General features: G+C 45.7%; 2 protein-coding genes across 2 annotated transcripts in view; both read right to left on the bottom strand.

The window, feature by feature from the left end:
* Positions 1-1275, bottom strand: part of RHOT2 (ras homolog family member T2) — a 30360-nt gene extending 29085 nt beyond the window's left edge. Inside the window, exon 1 of the mRNA XM_074965579.1 lies at positions 1257-1275. The gene's annotated coding sequence lies outside the window, so the exon portion shown is untranslated. The remainder of the gene's footprint in view (positions 1-1256) is intronic.
* WDR90 (WD repeat domain 90) overlaps positions 506-23056 on the bottom strand; it is a 50160-nt gene continuing 27609 nt past the window's right edge. Inside the window, exons 24-43 of the mRNA XM_074965572.1 lie at positions 21382-21510; positions 20508-20641; positions 20350-20390; positions 19675-19806; positions 19070-19255; positions 17896-17996; positions 16893-16995; positions 15952-16073; positions 15364-15523; positions 14745-14935; positions 12963-13131; positions 12431-12542; positions 10586-10757; positions 9395-9517; positions 8956-9136; positions 8318-8448; positions 7004-7147; positions 5488-5607; positions 4577-4661; positions 506-1497 (exon numbers count right to left, since the gene is read on the bottom strand). Coding sequence (XP_074821673.1) covers positions 1340-1497; positions 4577-4661; positions 5488-5607; positions 7004-7147; positions 8318-8448; positions 8956-9136; positions 9395-9517; positions 10586-10757; positions 12431-12542; positions 12963-13131; positions 14745-14935; positions 15364-15523; positions 15952-16073; positions 16893-16995; positions 17896-17996; positions 19070-19255; positions 19675-19806; positions 20350-20390; positions 20508-20641; positions 21382-21510 — 2694 coding nt within the window. The 3' untranslated portion in view covers positions 506-1339. The remainder of the gene's footprint in view (positions 1498-4576; positions 4662-5487; positions 5608-7003; positions 7148-8317; positions 8449-8955; positions 9137-9394; positions 9518-10585; positions 10758-12430; positions 12543-12962; positions 13132-14744; positions 14936-15363; positions 15524-15951; positions 16074-16892; positions 16996-17895; positions 17997-19069; positions 19256-19674; positions 19807-20349; positions 20391-20507; positions 20642-21381; positions 21511-23056) is intronic.

Here is a 23056-nt window from a genome sequence, read left to right as displayed (position 1 = left end):
TAAACACGCCTTGCACCAAAGCAGGAGCCTTTAGGCCAGATTCTGATGTCAGTTACACCAGTGTAAATCCAGAGACAATAAAGTTACTCTCTATTAACTCCGGTGAAACAGAGCAGCATTGTAATGCAGAATTATAGCTCATTCAACTAATTTCTTCAGGTAAGTAACACACTTATGCCTCCTGTCAATACACAGAGCAACAGAATTTAGACTTAATATCCAAGACTGCAGCTGCAAAGGAGCAGCGAGAGAGAATGACAGAGGCTCTACTTCATTAGATTTGAATCTGGGAAAGGGTTCTTCCTATTTCAGTTCCTTGCTGTGGTGTGAAAGACGTATCTGCAGGCAGACTGAACGGGCACCCTTTTTGAAATAAGCTCTACATTGTCACATACAGATCCCACTAGAAATGCTACTGACAATTAAAGAAACTAGGGTGAACCAACCAGACAGAAAATCAACCCAACACCTTTATTTAAGAACTATACAGCTTATAAAAACCAATACAAAACTCTTCCCAATAAAAATCAATGCTATGTTACATACAAAATGACACCCGGAGCTGTTGGGTCCTGATAATTTACAAATAAAAATGCCACGTGTCTGCATAAGGTGGGGCAGGCCAGACTCTTCCCCAAGGAGAGCCTAGGAATGAAAACCCTAAAGGAGCATGAAAACAGAAAAAGGTCAAGGTACAGCCATGTCTTTCGCAAGCGTGTGGGGTATTTTCTTTTGCAAGGGATGTTAGTGTGAGTGAAAGACCCTGGCTTGACAGCCCTGGAGATTGTCCTCTGTTTAACCACAGAACACAGCACAGGCAGTGGCAGGAAAAACTTCCCTTCCCTGACACTACTGTGTTCCTTAGTCCTGACCTGGTGGACCATTTCTAGTGGGGGAGGGGGAAATCCAGTCTTCTTGCCCCCATTCAATTCTCAGCCTCTGCTTAGACTGCCAAGAAGGTACCGACTGTGGGGGTGCCTTTTCTGATTTGGATACTGCCCACTAAGATCCCAAATTCATTTCACATCCTGTAAGTCAGGTTGCGTGTTAAAGCAGAACTAGATTTATGATTAAATACCGTCCAACCCCAATTTCTGGTTAGTTTGGGCGCTGTGCCTTGTGAACTGGAACACAATGGCTCGCAGAGACTCTGAAAGGGGATTACTACCCAGCAGCGACTGAGGATTGAAAGGGTCTGGATCAGATTTATTCAGTTGCTAACAGCCTGAGACAGATAGAAACGTTTCTCTTCTCACATTATCTTCCTCAATTCATGCCGGAGTAAAACAGCTGTTTAGAAAACCTCTCTCAACTCTGATAGGAGCCAAGCTAGCTCAGTTCATGTGCTCGTTATCTCCCACACCAGGATTTCATTGTAGGAAGCTGTGAAGAGGCGTTTGCCCGAAGGGGTGAATCTGCAGAGGTGAATGGAGTCATCGTGCCCCACAAAGTCTTGTTCTGTTCTTGTCGTGCAGTCAATCAGCCTCAGTACACGCTCTGTGGAGCGAACACAACCACATACCAGACTCAGAAACCGACCCACTCCCTTTGCCACATAGAAAGGCCAGCACTTCTGGGATGCTACTTGGTATATCAGAGTCCCCTTGCAGCCCTCTCCAGTTTTAGAAGTAAAGTACATTCCATTTTGTGAAGGGCATGACAGCAATGGAGATCAAATATCTCTATCCACAGAACAGGGACAACCTCTCTTACAACAATCCCCTGCTTCTGGTCACGTCTCGTCTAAGAGTGAGAGGGGCCATCTCTAAGGATAATTCAGTCTCCATGTTTATTCATTAGAGACTGGCATCCTTGCTGGCAACTAGAGCCAACCTCTGTGACAAAGGTCTGTCCTTGCCTCCGTGGGTCCCGCGTTTCCTGGCAGATTTCGCTAGCCTCAGAGGCTCACTGTGACCCTCCACGTAACCCTTCTTTCTCTAGAGACAAAGGTCACAGTCTACTGAGCCATTTTCATCATAAGCCAGCGAGGGAGGTGAGGAGAAGTTATCCTTCCTTGCACAGTCTCTGTTGTCTCACAGTCTCAGTGATTAATCAGGGGGCAAAGGTAGGGGGGAGCCCGGGCCCACCCTCTACTCCTGGCTCCAGCCCAGGGACCCTAATAGTATCAGCTATGGTAGCTGACCTTTTAGAAACATGACATGTACAATTCCCTGGGCTACTTCCCCCACAGCAGCCCTCACTTCCTCAAGCTCCACTTCACCCTTACCTCAGGGCCTCCTTCCTTGTGCCTGATATGGTGTGTACTACTCAGCCTCTCCAACAGCGCAACTTCCTCCCACAGCTCCTGACATGCACACCCACCTAACTGACTGGGAGGCATTTAACTAGTTTCAGCCAGCCCCTGATTGCCTTCAGGTGTCCCAATCAACCTAGCATTCTCCCTGCCTTCTGGAAAGTTCTTCATTGGCCCCAGGTGTCTTAATTGACCTGGAGCAGCTTCCATTTAACTTATCCTGGTACCAGGGATTTGTTTAGCCTGGAGCTAATATATCTATCTATCTCCCACTACTTTTCTATAGCCATCTGGCCTTGCCCCATCACACCTCAACTGCAGTTTTTGTGCTGCGTGCTCCTGTCTGAGAGGAACTGACAGGACACAGTTTTTCTCTCCCACAAGCCACCCAGTTCCTTTCACTGGGTCAAACATACATCAGATGATAACGACTTTAGGTCACTGCTGATCTGGCCAGGATTAGAATCAATCACCTTGATGGGAAAGGGAAAGAGATTCTTTCACAATTCCGTGGACAAATCTCCCCCCTTGTGATACCCCTGGGTATCTGGCTGGTGAATCTTGCCCATATGCGCAGGGTTTGGCTGATTGCCATATTTGGGGTCGGGAAGGAATTTTCCTCCAGGGCAGATTGGAAGAGGACCTGGAGGTTTTTTACCTTCCTCTGTAGCATGGGGCACGGGTCAATTGCTGGAGGATTCTCTGCTCCTTGAAGTCTTTAAACCACAGTTTGAGGACTTCAATAGCTCAGACATAGGTGAGAGGTTTTTCGCAGGAGTGATGGGTGAAATTCTGTGGCCAGCATTGTGCAGGAGGTCAGACTAGATGATCATAATGGTCCCTTCTGACCTTAGTATCTATGAATCTATGACTCAGGGTTCAAGAACTGCAGAGATGAGTCACTTTCCTTGCACCCATGGACGTGCATAAAGACACACGGGTGCCTCTTGTTCCCTAGCTCTGCACTAGAAACAGCAATGCTGGTGGGATGGGGGAGCCAGCGGGATTAAGAGTTGAAGGCAGTTTCTTTGTGCCCGAAGCCCCCTGATAAAGCAAAAGCTCCCACCTTCATCCGTTTTATTCTGTTTAGCTGTTTACTGATAATTACCATCTTGCCCTGAGTTTGTAGGAAACCTTCCCCCACACACTGAAATTGCTCCTTGATTAGCTGAGAGATGTGGAAGGGTTGCTAACAGAAGCAAGCAGGCAATTAGTGGCTGGTAATCAGTATGAGGGGGTGTGACAATGGCAGTGCCATGCTGTGTGTCAGACTGTCAGGCCTCAGAACATACGCTGCAGAACATGCACGTAGAGATACTGCGTCATTTAGAGCTTTTCTGGCAAACCTATAGACAAGGAGACAATTTAATGAAGTGTTCTCAAAAAGGAGGAGGACATAGCTGCATAAATTTTAAAGCCAGAAGGAACCAATATGCTCATCTAGCCCAACTTCCTGCATAATACAGGGCAGAAAACCTCAGCCAGTGATTCCTGCATCTAGCTTATAACTTCTGTTTGTGCTAGAGCAGCCGTTCTCAAACTGTGGGTCGGGACCCCAAAGTGGGTCACGGCCTCATTTTAATGGGGTTGCCAGGACTGGCTTAGACTTGCTGGAGCCCAGGGCTGAAACCCAGGTCCCACCACCAGGTACCAAAGTCGAAGCCTGAGAGCTTCAGCCCTGGGCATCGGGGCTTAGGTTACAGGCCCCCTGGCTGGGGATGGAGCGTTTTGGCTTTGGGCAGTAGGGCTCGTGCTTGGGCTTTAGCCCCCGTCCTGGGGCAATGGGGGTCAGGCTTGGGTCCTGCCTCCTGGGGTCATGTAGTAATTTTTGTTGTCAGAAGGGGGTTGCAGTGCAATGAAGTTTGAGAACTAGAGCTAGAGCATCTGTTTCACAAAGACACCCAGTCTTGATTTAGAGAGATGGAGAATTCACCACATCCCTCGGTAAGTTGTTCCAGTGGTTAATTACCTGCACTGAAAACAAAATTGTGCTTTATTTCTAGTCTGAATTTGTCTAACTTCAGCTTTCAACCACGAGATCTCATGCCTTTTTCTGCCTGATTAAAGCACATCCTGCTCATGGAGCTGGAGGAAACTCCCTGCACCCCACAGGCAGTACCTCCACATAAAGAAGGGGGTTTTTTTTGGTTGCTAACAAAGAAAGAAAGACTTGGCTGTTCATGCAGAGATGGGGAATGGAAGACACCCTCAGAATCGCAGGTGAACTGTTGTTCCTGGTGCAGCCACTGCTAACAGTATGCCAGGAAGGAGGGGATCCATGTGTGGCAGTGTTTTACTTGAGCATGTCCTCTGGACACTTACCATTGAAGCCTACAGCCAGGAAGTGTGCTGCTGGAGACAGGCTCAAAGATGTGGCAAAGTGCGACAAGGGGATCTTCTCAACTACCTGCATGAAAGCAAGAGAAACCCTGACACCAGTGCCTCAAAATGAATGTGCAGCAGAATAGAGCTGTTAACTGATACTCTGCTGGAGGCCAGCTGACAGACGGTCACCAGAACTGACAGCTGCACATTTATCCTTCAGCCCCTCTGAGCTCAGGAAGTTGCCAAGCTCTTTATTTCCAGAGCAGTCTTAAGAGTTTCAAGCTTGTCTCTTTCACCAACAGAAACTGGTCCAATAAAAGATGTTACCTCTGAGAATATTAATCTTCATGAAAGCAAAAAACAGAGCAGTGGCAGCAGTTAGGTGCTTTGCAAGCTTCATGCATGCAGCTCTACCTTGAGCCTCAGCACACCCAGCTATTCACTGGTGACCCATGTCAGACTTAAAGAGGTTTGTGGGAGTGAAAAGCTGTACCATTAGCTGTCTGTTAGGCAGAATCTACCATCCCCAACCCCACCACACACATGCACCATGTTTCATTCTATTTCAACTGCTGGCCCACATCAGTTACACTGGGTGCTGCTCTGTATATTGGGGTGCCACAGAGAATACTGACACTCAAGCATCATGGCTATCTTTCACTGCAGCATTCCCATGCTACATCTGTTTGGCCTTTAGGTTTCCAAAGCCATGGCAGAGGAGCACCACATTATCCTCTATATTATTTTTGTTGTGTGTCACTCGCCATGAGCTAAAGCTGGACTCAGTGTCCAGGGTGAATGACACAGTTTTCCAATATCAGCACAGAGGAGTTTGTAGCAATTTGTAACTCCTCTCGTGAACTTGCCCCATTGATGATGGCAGATTGGAGAGGGAAGACACAGTGTACCTGTTTCTGGCGCAAGCTGTAAAAGAGGATCTCCTTCTGCATCCCAAAGCCTACGTACACCAAAACACCATTGTCCCATGGACAGAAAGCCGCCAGGCTAGGAGGGAGACTGCTAGGGGCCTAGGAAGGGAAACAAAAAAGGAGCAGAATTAGCGCTAACTTCTCCCCACTTATTTCAGCAAGGTCAGGCATGCTGGGAAAAAGAAAGGAGAGTGGTTAGGTGTGTCAGCATTTCCTCTTTGGATTTGTCAGTAGCAGAAGCTTGTGACCTACTACACTATGCAGCTAATATTACGGAGGAACTTTCCCCTGTTCTTATGCTGCACTCCAACACAGATGTGCTCACTGCTAACGAATGAAGAACAAATGTATATCGACCTGGGCACGTAACATGAGTCTCCACTGAATACTGTAGTAGGATCATATGACATAAGCAGGATTTAACATACTAAATACCACTCAGCATCATTTACACTGTTAGGAGAAAATACTAGAGTAAGTCATGGATATTGATGGGGTGGTTAATTTCTCAGGGAGTGAAAATAGTTTCAAAAAGTTCAAATCCCTGGTACTGGATGCCAGTCTAGTTGAAACAGTAAAACTCATTCCAATTCATTGTGGTGAGAACTCAGCTGGACAGCCCATTGCCTGCACAATGAGTACAACTACCTCTTTAACATTTGAGGACAAACAGAAAAAACTTGAAGTGGCGTCACCAGGCTTACTGCTGAATCTGCCAATGCAGTATCTAAGACTGATGAAGCTTAAACTTGATAATCTGATGAGCCGCTGCTTCACATCAGAAGAGTTACCTACCACTTACTTTCTTCCACACACCACTCCACTTCCTGTGCAGTAAGGATCCTCCTCTTCCCCCAAACCCACTTCTTTCCCAAAGCCTTCTTACATCAATCTCCTCACTGTCTCATGTCTCAACTGTTGTTCTAGGTCTTGTATCTAATTTGGGGCAGAAGTTCTGGTCAGGGACCCTGCCTAAGTGTTCTGTGAAGTGCCATACACTTAGGATGTTCCGTGCGTAAGACAGATTTGGAATGGATATACCTGGACTGTAGTAACCTATGTAACCATGAGGCTACTCGATCAGAACATTAATGCTATTTCTGAGCAGCCAAGTTAGTTCTCTCTTTGTATACCGACTTTGCTGACTCCTGGTTCATATACTCAGAAAAATCCTGTCCCTGTGTTTTGTATAGCACAGAGGTACCAACTATTTGCAAATTTAATGTTTTGACTTGAAATGCTTACAGAGCAAATACCCTCTCAGGAATTATGCAGTGCTGCATTCACATTGAAAATCTACATCTTAAAGGAAGATTCAAAACCCCACACCGTTCTGTTTACATACACACACCTTGATTGTTAACGGCTCCTAGGTAAACCTTTCGCAAGTAGAAATAGGTAGTAGTGCACATGTGTTGGAGGGATCTGTTCTACTCCTGGCTTTGGCTGTAATGCTGAATGTACATATTATATAGTCAGTAAGGTTTAATCTTACCTCCAGGCTTGCAGGAGCTGGGAAGCTTAGCCAATCGATGAGCTCACATTTATCCTTCAGCCAGGCAGAGACCCAGACACTGACACGTCGATCTGAACTTGCAGCCAACCAGAGTTCACCACCTTCAACGCCAAAGTCATGGTACTACAGAACATAAAAGCACAGTTATGATTGTACAGACATAAAGCAATAACACAGCAGAGCTTTCAAATAAAATTGAACACTAAGGCCTGGTCTACACTGGGGGGGGGGGGGGGATTGATCTAAGATACGCAACTTCAGCTACGAGAATAGCGTAGCTGAAGTTGACGTATCTTAGATCGACTTAGAATCACTTACTTCACGTCCTTGCGGCGCGGGATCGACGGCCGCCGCTCCCCCATCGACTCCGCTTCCGCCTCTCGCCCTGGTGGAGTTCCGGAGTCGACAGCAGAGCGATTGGGGATCGATTTATCGCGTATACACTAGACGCGATAAATCGATCCCCGATAGATCTATCACTACCCGCCAATCCGGCGGGTAGTGTAGACGTGGCCTAATAGACTATCACAGGGCAAAAGCTTATCTGCACTAAAATCTTAGAGAGTGGGAGATTAATGACAGAGGATTAATGCGCAAGCTTTTCCCATCTGGAGAATAGTGCTTAAGTCTATTTTATCACAAGTGAAACAGGCTTGGTGCCTCAGACTGGCACTCGGTAGATGTCTGTACACATCAAAACAACACAGCAGTTTGTGGCATAATTTTCTCTAAGCTCAGGGTTGAAGGAACAGGGTTGCTTCAGACTGTTCACTGGCAGAGAGTATGTGGCAAGAGACTGTAGCGTCTAACTTCACTGTGCTGGCTCTAGCCAGCGCTGTCATGGTCTCCTTTATATAAAAGTCCCAAATTCCCTCTCCCACTCCATCGGCACAGTTAGTGGTGGATACTTCCTGGTCTTGCAGCAGAACTCCTCAAGTTCTTTGGAGCTTCAAGTGCTACTTTTGGTAGCAAGGGAACAGCAGCAGGTGATTAGACATTTAGCTCCCGTGGGTGGTGGGAAGCTGAGGACCCACCCACTCTGCGTGCATCATACTACTACTGCACCCTGTCATACTTGACTTTACTCTGTTGAAGATACTCCTAAACAAACCAAACAAGATTCAGTGGAGGTGGCATAGGCTAGAGAAGGAAATCGTGTAGAGGGACGGTAAACGAAGCAGCTCAGTAATTCATCTGTCCCCGTATCACAGCTTTCTATGGCTGTGGAGTAACAGTACAATGGACACCTTGCTCTAGCATAAGAGTGCTACAGCAGCTGGACTCAGGCCTCACCTGTTTCCTTGTGCACTGGATGACAGTGATGGGGGATCCTTTGTGGTCAATGAGCACACGAATGGTCATTCCAGTCCGAGGGCTGCTGACAGCCATTAGCCCATCCTTGCCTCCAGACAAGATGATTTCTCCTGCAGATAGGGGAGAGGAGAGAGCTAATCAACTTCCTGCAGATGGAGAAAAGGCAAAAAGGGGAAGCCTGCAGGAATGCCTGACTCAAGCTTTCCGAGCGCATGCCGGAGCTGGAACAATCTGGTCCTGGGGGTGAGAGAGGAGAAGTGAGATGAAAGGACACAGGAACATTTACTTCAGTTTAAAACACTGCTTCAGAAAAATAGCTAGCATGAGTTTTGAGCAGAAGCAAGCTTCATTATGTGCCAAGTCCCTGAGATGTACCAAAGCTACTGTACCATGGCATGGTGCCAGATATATAGCTGGAGAGAACTGGCATAGTTTCATTGACTTCCATTCTCCATCTTAGAATCTGGCCCGGGCCCTTGGGAGGATCACCAGTATTTGGAGTGGCTGGAGGTTAGAGCTGTCTCCTCCAAGCACAGAGAAACGGAGCTGCAAGGCCAAACTATGCTCCTTGAAGCAGCACCAATGGATTGGTTATGAAAAGCAGCATGTGATCTCACCATCTGCAGAGTAGGCAATTGCAGTCAGCGCAACCGAGTGTGGGTGCATTTTCAGTTCCATCTCTGTCCTTGAAATGCTGAACACACGGATGGTGCCATCGCTGTACCCTGCCACAACATGCTGACCCTCAGCCCCACCACGGGAGATGGGGATAGGGCTCCAGGCCAGACACTGGCAGCTCTGCAAAGGAACAAGATTAGAGAAATGGGAAGAAGGAGCAGTATGTTCCAAGGAGGTGCGTGTGGGTTACTTCTCCACTCCCACACAATGAAGACATGAGAATGCTGCTAATCTACATAGATTTCATACCTAAAGCCTTCAGTTACAAATATTTCTCCCAACTCTAGTTCATTCAGTGAAGACAAAGAGATCTCATCCACAACAGGTAGTGGCTGCTATCAAGACAACATAGGACATTGACACACTCTAAATGATTACCTGATTCAGCACTTGAAACTGTACCACCAGCTCCATGCTGGCCAGAGACCAAACCCTCACACTGCCATCCTCCCCACATGTGGCACAGTGAGACTCACCAGGGCTGAAGGTCACTTCATTCACCTGCAGCAACAAAGGGGACTGACACTCCACAAATGCCAAAGCAAGTTGCACATCTGCCCCTATTCCTTACCCATAGCTTCCCCTGCCCCCATCAAGTTCTCCTCTGGTAGGAGACAGCACACAAGAAAGGAAAGGAAGATTTTTTTAAAGGATGCCGGGGGATGGTGGTAATTAAAATTAGTGAGGGCTATAATGGAAATTTAGAACCACAATAGCAAAGTTCTGACTGCTTCTTCCATAATGAAGGTCTCAGAAGGGAAGTCTCCATATCCCATTACCAATCTAGTTACCCTCTCTTCCAGCCCTTTTTAGTGGCACAAATGTAGTGCAACGTAGCATCGAGACTGACACCTGTCAGACACATTTTCCAGTATTCTGGACAGAAGACCACTTTATCCATTTGAGAAGTCTAGCTAATAAGTAACACTGCACTTCTAGAGTGCCTTTTATCCAAGGTCCCAATGTTGTACGTAAATTAAGCCCCAATGGTTCTGTGAGATGCCTCAGGATTTCCCCCTTTTTACTACAAGAGATAGACACAGAGCAGTTAACTGACTTGACCAAGGCCATAAAGGAGGTCTGTGGCAAAACAGAAAAGAGAACCCAGATTTCCTGGCTTTCAAGTCCTCTGCTTTAGCCACAAGACCATCTTTCGCTCTTGGAGGAGATAATATTACCTAGCTCTTCTATAGCACTTTTCATCCATAGATCTCACAGTGCTTTACAAAGGAGGTCAGTATCATCATCCACATTTTACAGATGGGGAAACTGAGGCACAGAAGTGAAGTCACTTGCTCAACAGGCTAGTGGCAGAGCTTGGAATAGTCTCTCAAGTCACAGTGCAGTGCTCTATTCATTAGGCAACACTGCCTAGATTGCAGTGACAGCTCTTTCACCAGCGCCCTATCAGTATTAGTCAAGGCTCCAGTAGTGCAATTTTTCTCAGTAGGGCCAACCAGCCGTTCTGCGATGTAAGCATCCTCAAAGTGCGTTGCACCTCAGGCTCAGGTGGCACTTGGAACACGTGCTTCCTTACAGCACAGGAACACCCCTTCCAATCCCTCTCACCTTGTTCTTATGTCCGCTGATTAGTCGGATGCTGGTGCTCTCTGCCCAGTTTATGTACCACAGTGTTCCTGCAGTGGTGCCCACAATTCCCATATCCAGAGAGTCATCAAAGGTTGCACCAACTATTGTCCCATCCAGGGTCATCTCGTGTTCCAAAAGGACTGAGCTAGACCTGGAGGAAAATGGAGTCCAGAGTGGAATATACAAAATAACTAGCTACATCCTCAAGCTGGTATAAGACAATCATTATCCCACCTTCATGGGAAAATTGTCTGGGAGTGTCGTAATGACAATATGGTTATCTTTAACTACATAGATACTACAGTGATGGGCTCATTAGAACTGCAGCTAGTGACTACCTTAACCATACAGTGTAACCATCTTTCTGGGGGAATTAGGAAAGAAGCTCTAAAAGGATTATTTTGAGCACCCACTATGCCTCCTTAATTTGATCCAATATATTCCACAGGTAAAAAAAAAAAAAGTTAGAAAAAGAGAAGAGTTGACATGTACAAAGATATTTATCAAATACTTGTGCTGTAAAAGGCTTAGCTGTCTAAATAGTTTAGTTTAACAAGACAACTAAGGCTGACTTAGCTTTCCAACAAGCCAAAAGCACATGCAAGGGTTCTGAATTGTAGAGCAGACACATTACCTCAGTATTGCCTTGTTCAACGTAACATGTAAATGGAACAGTAAAATAAGCAGCTTTATGTAAGGCTGGGACAAATGACTACATGGCAAAAGACTGACTGAATAGCAGGCTTCCTGTAGTGAGCTGGAGTCATTCTGCAGGAGTTACAAGTCTTGACAGGAAATCTGGGGAAAGGAATTCGGGGAAGATTTCCTTCTCCTTGGAATTTCAGAGATAGAGTGGGGCATCAAAGCTTGGCTCAGCTAAGGGATACATTAGCAGTTCACAATGCATTCGAAGACCACACTTAACTTGAACACAATATAGCATATTGCAAGCTGAGCTTGCCTTTAGGATGCTTAGATACCATGGTGACAGGTGCCTTATAAAAACTTAAGACAAAGCAGAAGTACATCCCAAGGAGACCAGAAGGCTGCTCAGATCAGGATGGCGTATTGCATGCTAAGATCTGTAGTCTCCACAGGCTGAACTCCTGTAGTAAAGATGATGGTGGCCCCACATTGTGCTGGGATAGACTTCGCTGAGAAGAGAGGGAGTCACAGTTGTTAAAGGGGGAGCAAGGGATGAAATTTTCCAAGACAGAATAAGCAAATTCAATTCTCTTTCCTGCTAAAAGAGGTTTTACAAATCACCAAGACAGAGATCAGGTGAGGTAAACCCAAATATTTTTAGTACCAAGAATGTCTACCACTAGTGAGATGATCAGTAAGGAGATGGAACATTCTTTAAGCCTGCCCAGGATTAAATACCTATCTGGACATGCTAAAATACGCCAAAGAAGAAAATGCAAATTGTGTCTGGTTCAAAAAATGTGATACTTGGGCTTGTCACAGACATACACAAAAAGAATTGTAGGTGTTCTAAACCCCAACTCCTTCGGACAAGGATAAGAAAGGAACAGCCAGAAATTTCCACCTTGAATTCCAAGAGAATCCAGACCCAATGAACCAAGAGTCACAAGAATTTAGAGGAGGAGCTAAGAATTAAAGGACAAGGGAAACAATTGCATAGGCTAGTCAAAAGCCTACCTCTGCCAATGAAAAGATGCCACCTACTGTGTTCAGGGAGTACAAGAGGAAGGAGAAGGTATGTCCAGAGAGTGGACTGAGTAGCTATGTATCTCAGCACAAACCTCTCTCTTCAGGTTTGTGCAAACATGAGTTAGACACTGCATACACAAGCCACCTCACCTGGCATCGGAACCTTTCAGCCTCAGCTCCTGCACCGCTGCCACTGACCACAGTCGAATTCTCTTTGTGTTGCTGCCACTGACCAGCCTGTTGCCACAACACAGAAGCACACCTAGGACAACAGAAAGGAAATGCTTTAATGCAACGTTAATACCCATACTTGTTGATCATTATAAAGGGATTGATAGACTCTACCAACTAAGTTCGCTGGTAAACGTTTGGGAGGAGGAGGAGTGGCTATACCAGCAGGGGTCTGAACCCAAGGCCTCTGGTTTGCTATCCAGAGGTTTCTAGAATTTGGAGGCTGAACCCTGGCCTCTTAGCAATTGCACAGGAAGTATGCATGCATACTTGCACCAGATATGGCATGAATCTAGCTCCAATCAATTCTAGCATCTGCCAGTGACTTAGCATTAAGCACTGAGAAACAGCTTGAATCAGGGTCCAGCAGGGCCAAGATTCTTCTTTCCTCTCAAGTCTCTGTGGAATTTAAGACGCAATCCCGTCAGAAGCCAGCAGCATCTGTACTTACCAATCTCACCCTCATCAGCCTCCCAAGTCATGAAACAGCGATTGGTCTGTGTGTCCCACACACAGATCTGTCCTGTGTTGGTCCCACTATAAAGAAGGTAGTTGGTGCTGTAGCAGAGAGATGTCAGTTCCACCAGTCCTACCATATCAGGGATGGCAGCTCTATGAACCTGCCACATAACAAAAAGCAGCAGGGTCAGAGAGATCATGATAGTTTATTTTTAAAAATCACCCCCAAATTAAGTTAATTCACCCAATACTTTAGCATTAACTGAAAACCAGTCACCACAGTAGGTGTTGCATCACTGAGGCTGTGTGTACACTACCATGGTAAGTCGACCTAAGTTATGCAACTCCAGCTACGTGACAAACGTAGCTGGAGTCGACATATCTTAGGTCAACCTACTGCAGTGTCTATACCGCGCTGGATCGACAGGAGACACTCTCCTGTCGACTTACCTTACTCTTCTCATTCCGGATGGAGTACAGGGGTCAACTGGAGAGTGCTCTGCCATCGATAAAGCGGGTCTTCAGTAGACCCATTAAATTGACCCCCGGTGCATCGATCGCCAGAGCCTTGATCCCGTGGTAGTGTAGACATAGCCTAAGAGAAACCAATCACCCCCACCCGCTGGCACAGACTAGAAATGGCAGAGCCTTTCATATCAATTACTGTGTGGGCTTTAAAAGGAGACAAGGCAAAGTCTGACAAATAGAAAGGAGAAGTTCAGATGTTCAATCTGCAAACACCTAGAAGATAATAGGGTGATAAGTAACAGTCAGTATGGATTTGTCAAGAACAAATCATGTCAAACCAACCTAATAGCTTTCTTTGACAGGATAACAAGCCTTGTGGATGGGGGGAAGCAGAAGATGTGGTATATTTTGACTTTAGTAAGGCTTTTGATACTGTCTCGCATGACCCTCTCATAAATAAACTAGGGAAATACAAGCCTAGATGGAGCTACTATAAGGTGGGGGCATAACCGGCTGGAAAACCGTTCCCAGAAAGTAGTTATCAGTGGTTCACAGTCAAAACAGAGGTCCTGCAGGGATCAGTTCTGGGTCCAGTTCTCTTCAATATCTTCATCAATGATTTAGATAATGGCATAGAGAGTACACATATAAAGTTTGCGAACGATACCAAGCTGGGAGCGGTTGCAAGTGCTTTGGAGGATAAGATTAAAATTCAAAATGATGTGAACAAACTGGAGAAATGGTCTGATGTAAATAGGATAAAATTCAATAAGGATAAATGCAAAGTACTCCATTTAGGAAGGAACAACCAGTGGTACACATACAAAATGGGAAATGACTACCTAGGAAGGAGTACTGGGGGTCACAGTGGGTTACAACCTAAATATGAGTCAACAGCATAACACTGTTGCAAAAAAAGCAAACATAATTCTTGGATTTATTAGCAGGAGTGTTGTAAGCAAGACACTAGAAGTAATTCTTCCGCTCTACTCCGTGCTAATCAGGCCTCAGCTGGAGTATTGTGTCCTGTTCTGGGGATAAGACAAGAAGCAATGGGCTTAAACTGCAGCAAGAGAGTTTTAGGTTGGACATTGGGAAAAACTTCCTGTCAGGGTGGTTAAGCACTGGAACAAATAGCCTAGGGAGGCTGTGGAATCTCCATCATTGGAGATTTTTGAGAGCAGGTTGGACAAACACCTGTCAGGGATAGTCTAGATAATACTTAGTCCTGCCTTGAGTGCAGGGGACTGGACTAGATGACCTCTTGAGGTCCCTTCCAGTCCTACACTTCTATGATTCTATGTACCTTGAGGCTGATGTCAGCTCCCCGCTGCTCAATTAGCCAGAAAGCCACTGCTCCCCTGCCTACACAGGCAAGTTCACCATCAAAAAGAGGGTTAAAGGCCACCTCATGAACTGGTTCTAAGAAATGGGTGGACGACATTAGGTCATAAGTATGGGTGTTCCACAGGGCGAGGGTCCGGTCACTGTAGTCCCCTATATATGACGTGAAAGACAGTAAGAACTTTACTATATCACTTTAATTTCATATACATGTTGTACATTTCCATATTAAATTAATCAGCATTCCCCCCAGTTTAACGTAGACACAACTTAAACTTCAACTCTCTTTGCTTAAACATGTACTACCAGCTTCCCTTATGTCAAGTCCTATACCAACCTAGTGATCTTATACAGAAGAGACACCAAAAATGACCCTATCACATCGTGTGTGCATTCTGTAGACATCCAGTGACCCAGGTGACCATGTAACAGCAACTTGACATCCTAACTCTATGCCCCAAGTGACCTCATTACACCTAAATACCCTGTGGATACCAGACCCTCAGTGACCTCTTTATACCAGCTGGCTGTCCTGGAGACATCCTACACAAGCTCATAGCTTACAGGTTCAGATGACTAACCTAGTGTAACAAGGAGCCTATCGTCATGAGAGTATGCCATGGCCTGTACTTGGGTCTCATGATGGAAAATAACTTTTTGGCAAGTCCCATCCTGTACGTTCCAGATCCGGATCTGACATCGTGAGTCTCCATTCCCCTGGCCAGAGGCAGAGGCGAGAACCTGGCAAAACAATAATATATCACCATTGGGAACTCAATAAAAAATGATATGGGTGTTCTAGGAGAGTCAACAAGCCCTATGTATTAAACCAGAAGTGAACTCATACAGATGGCAAGAGGAAAGCTCTGCAGATTCATAAGGATGGAGGCACCTGATGAAAAAACACACAAGAGAAGAGTGAAAGCTTCATGGCCACATACACACAGCATTAAGTGCCAGAGCTAGTTGCAGATGTGGCATGAGGATTAGCACATGCATGCTTTAACTCTAAAAACCAGAGTCTCTATGCAGTGGGCTAGAGAAGCAGCTCAGGCAGAAGAGGAAACAGATACACATAGGAGCTCATTCAGCAAAGTCCATCCAGTCAAGGGCAAATAGTACATATAGCCAAACCAAAGCTTCTCCAGGAGGACAGGAGACATTCATACCTGGGCATCATGGCTGACTGCTAAAGTAGAGATCTCTTCAGGGTGGCCAATCCAATGCTGCTGCGATCCTGAGTGCAGGTCTTCAACCACAATCACGCAGCCACAGGTATAGGCAAAAAAACCTAGGTGCAGTGTGAAGAAGAGAGATATGACATCAGGAGAGGTCTGCACGGAGGCCTTGTGTACAGGCCCATACACTGCTACATCTAACCTACACAGCATAATTACAGAAGTGAAACTAACTCTTCTGTCTAGAGTGCTTTAGAGTTAACTGCCTTTTCATTACAGGCCATGGGGTGTCCTTCCAATCAGGGAATGGGCAGAGGCAGAAATCTCTGTTCCTCCCATGTTGATAAAGAAAAGCTCTTCTGCATCTTCAGCGCTGACACAAAGAGGTGAGAGGGCCTATAAAACAACAAGCTCTCCTCCCTGCCATCATGTGAGATGAACAACTAAAGGCTGGAAATTACTTTGCTAATAGGATTCTCCAACATGCCTGTATTGCTGATGTATCGCTCCAACATAAAAAGGGTCCCTTATGGTACAAAATAAACTCACTGCAGCAGAGTGAAGCTCTCATGTGGATGGCAACAAGACTATTTAACTCAGTAGTTCTCAAACTTTTGTACTGGTGACCCCTATCACATAGAAAGCCTCTGAGTGCGACCCCCTTATATATTAAAAACACTTTTTAATATATGTAACATTATAAATGCCGGAGGCAAAGCGGGGTTTGGGGTGGAGGCTGACAGCTCGCGATCCCCCAGGTAATAACCTTGCGACCCCCTGAGGGGTCCCAACCCCTAGTTTGAGAACCCCTGATTTAACTCGTCTAACTGTGCAATGTTTGCACATTTAATGTACCATTACAGAAGTATTGGGATACACACACACACACACACACACACACACACTTCCCTGAAGACTAAGCCCTAGAGTACCTGTGTCTGGGTTCCAGACCATATTCCCCCTTCCATTCCCATTGTAGCCAATGACTGCCTTTAATTTCAGGCCCTCGTTACCAGCTGGAGGATACAAGACACTCTGCAAGGAAAACAGACACTGGTTCAAGACCACTTTTGTCAGGATACTCCATGTCAGTTCAATTCTAAATAGTTGCACAGGAACTACCACACACACACACACACACACACAAAGTTTAACAGTCAAACACATGCCCACCCATTTCTGTAGTTATACATACAAAAAGTGAAACCCAAACTAGACATATATGCTCTTCCAGATACATATATATACCAGCATCCTGTAACAGATTGGCAGTGTTTCCCCAAAACACCCCACCTGGGGAGTAGTTGCTAGTGCTGCTGGGAAAGGGTTAAATGGATGCTGCTGACTCACTGACAGGGATGCTTATTTACCCCACTTGGCGATAAGGGAGGTGGGAGCAGCTCTCTGCAGAACAGGGGATCTAGAGTGTGAGTGAGCAGTCCCGAGGGAGGAAGTCTAGGAGCTGCGAAACCAGGGAAGAAGGATTGAGCTGAAATGTATGTTCTCATTGATTTGTTTGCCAATAAAACTGAATCCCAGGAAGGGGTAAGTTTGGACTTTCTACACGGTGTGAATTGTGTTGGTACAGCAGACTGGGAAAGGCATCTGCTCTCAAACACGTGCCTACAGACTCTCTGAAGCACTCTAAGTACTTCTCTTGCACTCTCAGTATCTTTTGAACAAAGAATATACAGATGTGCACAGAAAAATAAGTGACCCAAAACCACTTATGGAAAGATCATAGTCAACTCATCTGTGGTCATAACAGAAAGTGAGACTAATGCTAAGGGTTTCTAAAACATGGGAGTGCATTTCACAAAATCCTTTGCACTGCCTGAGGTATAAAAAGGAAGCTACATTAGGAAAGAACCAAACCAAAACCAACCTTTCCTGCTCTTTATCTGGCCAGACTCTTAGCACTGCAGAAATTCTTACCTTGGGGAGCACAGATGCTTTGAAGCGAGGAGTGAAGTGCCTGTAGGAATCTGGGCGGATATAGTGCTGGGGTTCAGGACCCTTGGTCTCCTTTCTAGGTTCTAGCACAAAACATAAAATAAGCCTAACTTTGCTCATGGTAATGGTGCATCTTGAGCAACCAGGCCAGTTAATGTTCTGGTTTATTAGCCTTCTGGATATTGAGGAGGTGTGTACACATGGACACACACACAGGCTGGATTCTCCACTGTCCTGCACCTTGTGCAGTCATTTATATCAGTGCAAAGGGGGTGTAAAATGGCCCAATCAGAATATAACATTCACACCCACTCTGCCCAGGTGCAAATGGCTGCACCAGGTGCAGGGTCATATACATATTTTCCTACACAATCTCCTCTCTGGTTGGAAAATGCCAGCATACCAGGTGTAAAGACAGACTATAATTCAATATCCTATTTCTGTCATTTTGTCAGGGTGACAGATACTCCACAAACTCAAAGTACTACCACACTGTGCACTATGGGTCTCAGTACCTGAGGAGACAAGCCAAGCAAACAGAAAGCCACGACTTTATAGTGAGACAAGCCTTACTTTTAAATGGAAGCTCTCTGACAGATCTTGCCTGAGGCTTTGTGCACTGGCAGCTTCATGCCTCTGGAAGCTAGCCATGAGGTGCTGCAGCGTTGAGGTTGTATTTCTATTAATAGACACATTGAGAGCCTTAACAGAAAGCACAACTTCAAAGCAGAGACAGGTTACATGGTGGAAAGGACTCCTGTGTGCTTAGAAGCAGCAGCACAGATGGAGATGGACCAGGGAGGGAGACAGAGAAACAACAAATGGTCACAGAGACCAAAACAAATTTCCCTTACTCTATTCTTTTTGGCAAATGATATCCAAAAGAAGGAAAATATCACCTGGGAATTCTAGGAACGCATACTGCATTTGATCTTGTGGCTTAAATCACATCCCTCCCAGAAACCCATGGCAGGCCATTAGTATTTCTACAGACATCATACAGAATGCAACATACACTTTCCACTTGTGTCTATATTTTCATGGATTTTCCCTCATTTATTTTATTACTAGAAGCACACTGCCTTGCAGGTGAATGCTCTATTTGCTCCCCAAAGGAGCGAAGCTCTTCAAAGGCCCAGAACACCCCTTGATTTACCATTTCCTGAGTGACTGGGAGACCTCGAACACTCCTGACTCACTTTGGGCCTCACAACAAGAGTCTCCTCATTCTCGACTGGTTCCTCCATGACAAGGGTTGAGTGGTCTTTGTTTCCATCTGCAGCCTCTCTGCTGCTACCTTTCAGACCTGCTTCCTCCCCTTCATCTGACTCAGAGAAAATATCTGCAGAGGAACATTGGTAGAAATGAGGGGAGAGTTATTCTGTGCTTCTCAGGGTTTATTTTATGAGTGGCTGACCCTTCAGTTACAGAGAGGTTACAGAACAAAGCAGGATTTTCCTGTTGCCTGTGGGGAGAATCTGGGCATTCACCAAAGGTCAGAGATCAGAGATATTCACAGAACCCCTGGAAATGCTTGGCCAGCAGTTCAGTAGATGGAACCAGGGGGCAAGGGAAAAAGTGGCACCAAGAATTACTAGACAGTACTAGGCTGGGAAGGGAAGGTGCAGAGCTGCTCATCTCAACCTACAGGAAGAAGTGGAGGTGGAGGGAAGAGGTGCCAGGGCAACTGTTGAATTATAGAGGGAGTTTTCCCCAACGAAACTTTAATTCCCCTTCTCTACAGGTGATTCCTCTTCTCACCATCACGTCCTGCTTGGTGGATAGAACTGATGTCCAGACATGGTGGTGAGGCCAGAGATGGAAGAGGAGCTGACTGGCGGGGTATCTCATTGGCACTGGATGTAAAATCCTTTAGCTTCTCAGAGCTAGTTTCTGTGAACAGAAAAGGGGACTGGGTAATTCCCTCTGATGTCCTCTGAAGACAGGCTGAGGCAATGGCAATACAGTACCAATATGCTCAGCTCTGCAGCTTCCTCATACCCAGATGAAGTCATTTACAGATGCCTTATCCTTTGTCCTCAGGAGGAGAGAAAAGGGAGACAGGGAGAGGTGAGAAGCAATAGACAGCAGAGAGAGAGAAAAGCAGGAGAAATTAAGGTAACAGAGCAGAGGAGGAAGAAGAGTAAGAGATAGAAGAGATGAGGAAGAAGTTTATCAGCTAGCCCATGGCTGACACACTTTGCCCTTGCCCTCCCCAGCAGTGGTCTCTGTGACAAGGGGAAACACTAATCAGTTGGAGATTTCAAACTGCAGATTAATCCCTAGCACTAACAGGAAATTAGCTCTTAGCGCCCTGGCATCCTTGGCCAAAGAGTAAAAACCCATTTATAACCAATTCAAGGCTCTCCTGTGTCCTGAAAACAGATTTGGAAAAATGTGTCTGAATGTGCAACAAAATGAAAGAGGCAAACTCACCAGCTCTCGGAGGCACAAGGGACTCAACATAGGGATGAATGCTGGAAAGGTAATGAGACAAGAATTACAACAATGGGGGTGAGAACAGGAGAGAGAGGGGAACAATGGAAAGCGTTCCCAAGCCGATGAGATTTGACGAAGGATTGTAGTGCTCTTACTCAGCCTTGGGTGACTCTGCTCTGGACACAGCTAGGAAGTCCCAAAGGAAGATGGCATCTCCAATGCTGATGACGTGCTGTTGGTCAGGGGTGAAGGCCACCTGTCGCACTGGCTCCGAGTGGCCAATATATACCTGGGAGAAAGTAAGAGCGGAGGGGCATGTCTTGTACTTCCAATGCTCAACTGCTACACCTTTGCATGTTCTCAGGACCATTCATGGTTCCCCTCAGCACAGAAAAGGTGGTAAAGGGCCTTCCCAGAAAAGGCTCTTTAGTATTTTTCTATATAGTTATCATACCATATTGGATATACAGTATGGGGGAATTCTGTCCAAAACTACCTAACAGAGGTTCTCTTATGTACCTCCTGAGGGTGCATACACCAGGCCTGCACTGCTGAGTTCTGGGGTCATTCTTTAATGAGGTTGCAATGGTCTGGAGGAATGAACATGGGATTGGAAACTGGAAGAACCTGAGTCCTCATCCTGACTCTGCCCAACTCCTGTGTGACTTTGAACAAGCCACTTCACTGCTCTCTGTTGTTCCATCTGTAAAAGGCGTAACACCTACCTATCTATGTCCTGGATAGTGGTGTGATTAGGATTACTTAATGATGGTAAAGTGCTACAGAAATACTAAGTATTATTATTAAGTGAAATGAGTTTGGTGTTCTCCATCCATGCCCCATTGGACAAAACTATCACAGTTATGACGGGGAACCATGGATCAGTACTGGACAAATCAAGGTTGAGGGCGACTGGCAAACCCAAGTGGAGGAGGTTAGCTGCACTATTGCTTTCGGCTCAGAAGAGCTAAGTGGCATTCATAGTGGAAAAATGTAAGGTGACACTGATTTTTCCCTTGTGTCCAGTACCTGAAAGTTGATGTCGAACCTCATCTGATAGTCCCACACTTTGACAACCCTGTCACCGGCCGTCAGCAGGTACCTGGCATCCTCGCTCAGTGCCAATGAAGAACAGGACAGCTTGTGCACACGAGACACCTGTGAATAAGACAAGACATCATCATTGCTAGCTGAAATGGCTGTTTCCAGCTTGATCAGAGAGAGAAACATAAGGACAGATTGTCTAAGGTGTCCAATTGGAAATGGGAGGAAAAGGGGTTTATGCAAGGGAATACTTTTGCCCTCTTCTGATAAAAAAAGTTTCAAACAGTAGGAGAGAGGGGGCAAAGATGCCCAGCTGTTCCAGACATGGAAGGTCTGTGATTGCTTCCAATTCTACATCACTCTGTAACTATGCATAGACTGCAAAGTCTGTTAGACACACCGAATCTGGATAAACGTGGTACTCTTCAGCCGAGTGACAGGAGTGTGAGGGAGCAAAGCAGAAGAGAACAGATTTAACCTCATCTGGGGAATAACCATATTAGCTACGTACATCAGGTGACTCAGTTTTTCTTAGAAGCCTGTGACTGCCAGGACTTCATCACGGAGTCCCATGTCCACATGTGTTCACTGTCAAGAGGTGTGGAAGCTGAGGGATATCATACAGAGAAGATCTGGATGACCTTGTAAACTGGAGTAATAGTAATAGGATGAAATTTAATAGTGAAAAGTGTAAGGTCATGCATTTAGGGATTAATAACAAGAATTTCTATTATAAACTGGGGACGCATTACTTGGAAGTAACAGAGGAGGAGAAGGACCTCCGAGTGTTGGTTGATCACAGGATGACTATGAGCCGCCAATGTGATATGGCTATGAAAAAAGCTAATGGTCTTGGGATGCATCAGGTGAGGTATTTCCAGTTGAGATAAGGAGGTGTTAGTACCGTTATACAAGGCACTGGTGAGACCTCATCTGGAATATTGTGTGCAGTTTTGGTCTCCCATGTTTAAAAAGGATGAATTCAAACTGCAACAGGTAAAGAGAAGGGCTACTAGGATGATCCGAGGAATGGAAAACCTGTCTTATGAAAGGAGACTCAAGGAGCTTGGCTTGTTTAGCCTAACTGAAAGAAGGCTGAGAGGAGATATGATTGCTATCTATAAATATATCAGAGGGATAAATACCATTGAGGGAGAAGAATTATTTAAACTCAGTACCAATATGGACACAAGAACGAATGGATATAAACTCGCCATCAGGAAGTTTAGACTTTAAATTAGACGAAGGTTTCTAACCATCAGAGGAGTGAAGTTCTGGAACAGCCTTCCAAGGGAAGCAGTGGGGGCAAAAGACATATCTGGCTTTAAGACAAAGCTTGATAATATGATGGGATAGCCTAATTTTGGCAATTAATTGATCTTTGACTATTAGCGGTAGATATGGCCTGTGATGGGATGTTAGATAGGGTGGGATCCGAGTTACTGCAGAGAATGCTTTCCTTGGTGTCTGGCTGGTGAGTCTTGCCCACATGCTCAGGGTTTAGCTGAATGCCATATTTGGGGTCGGGAAGTAATTTTCCCCCAGGGCAGATTGGCAGAGGCCCTGGGGGTTTTTCGCCTACCTCTGAAGCGTGGGGCACAGGTCACTTGCTGGAGGATTCTCTGCACCTTGAAGTCTTTAAACCACAATTTGAGGACTT

This window comes from Natator depressus, chromosome 10, assembly GCF_965152275.1.
Source record: "Natator depressus isolate rNatDep1 chromosome 10, rNatDep2.hap1, whole genome shotgun sequence".
Taxonomy (NCBI): Eukaryota; Metazoa; Chordata; order Testudines; family Cheloniidae; genus Natator; species Natator depressus.
Note: the sequence above shows the minus strand (reverse complement) of the source record. Positions and strands in the feature narration are given on the sequence as shown.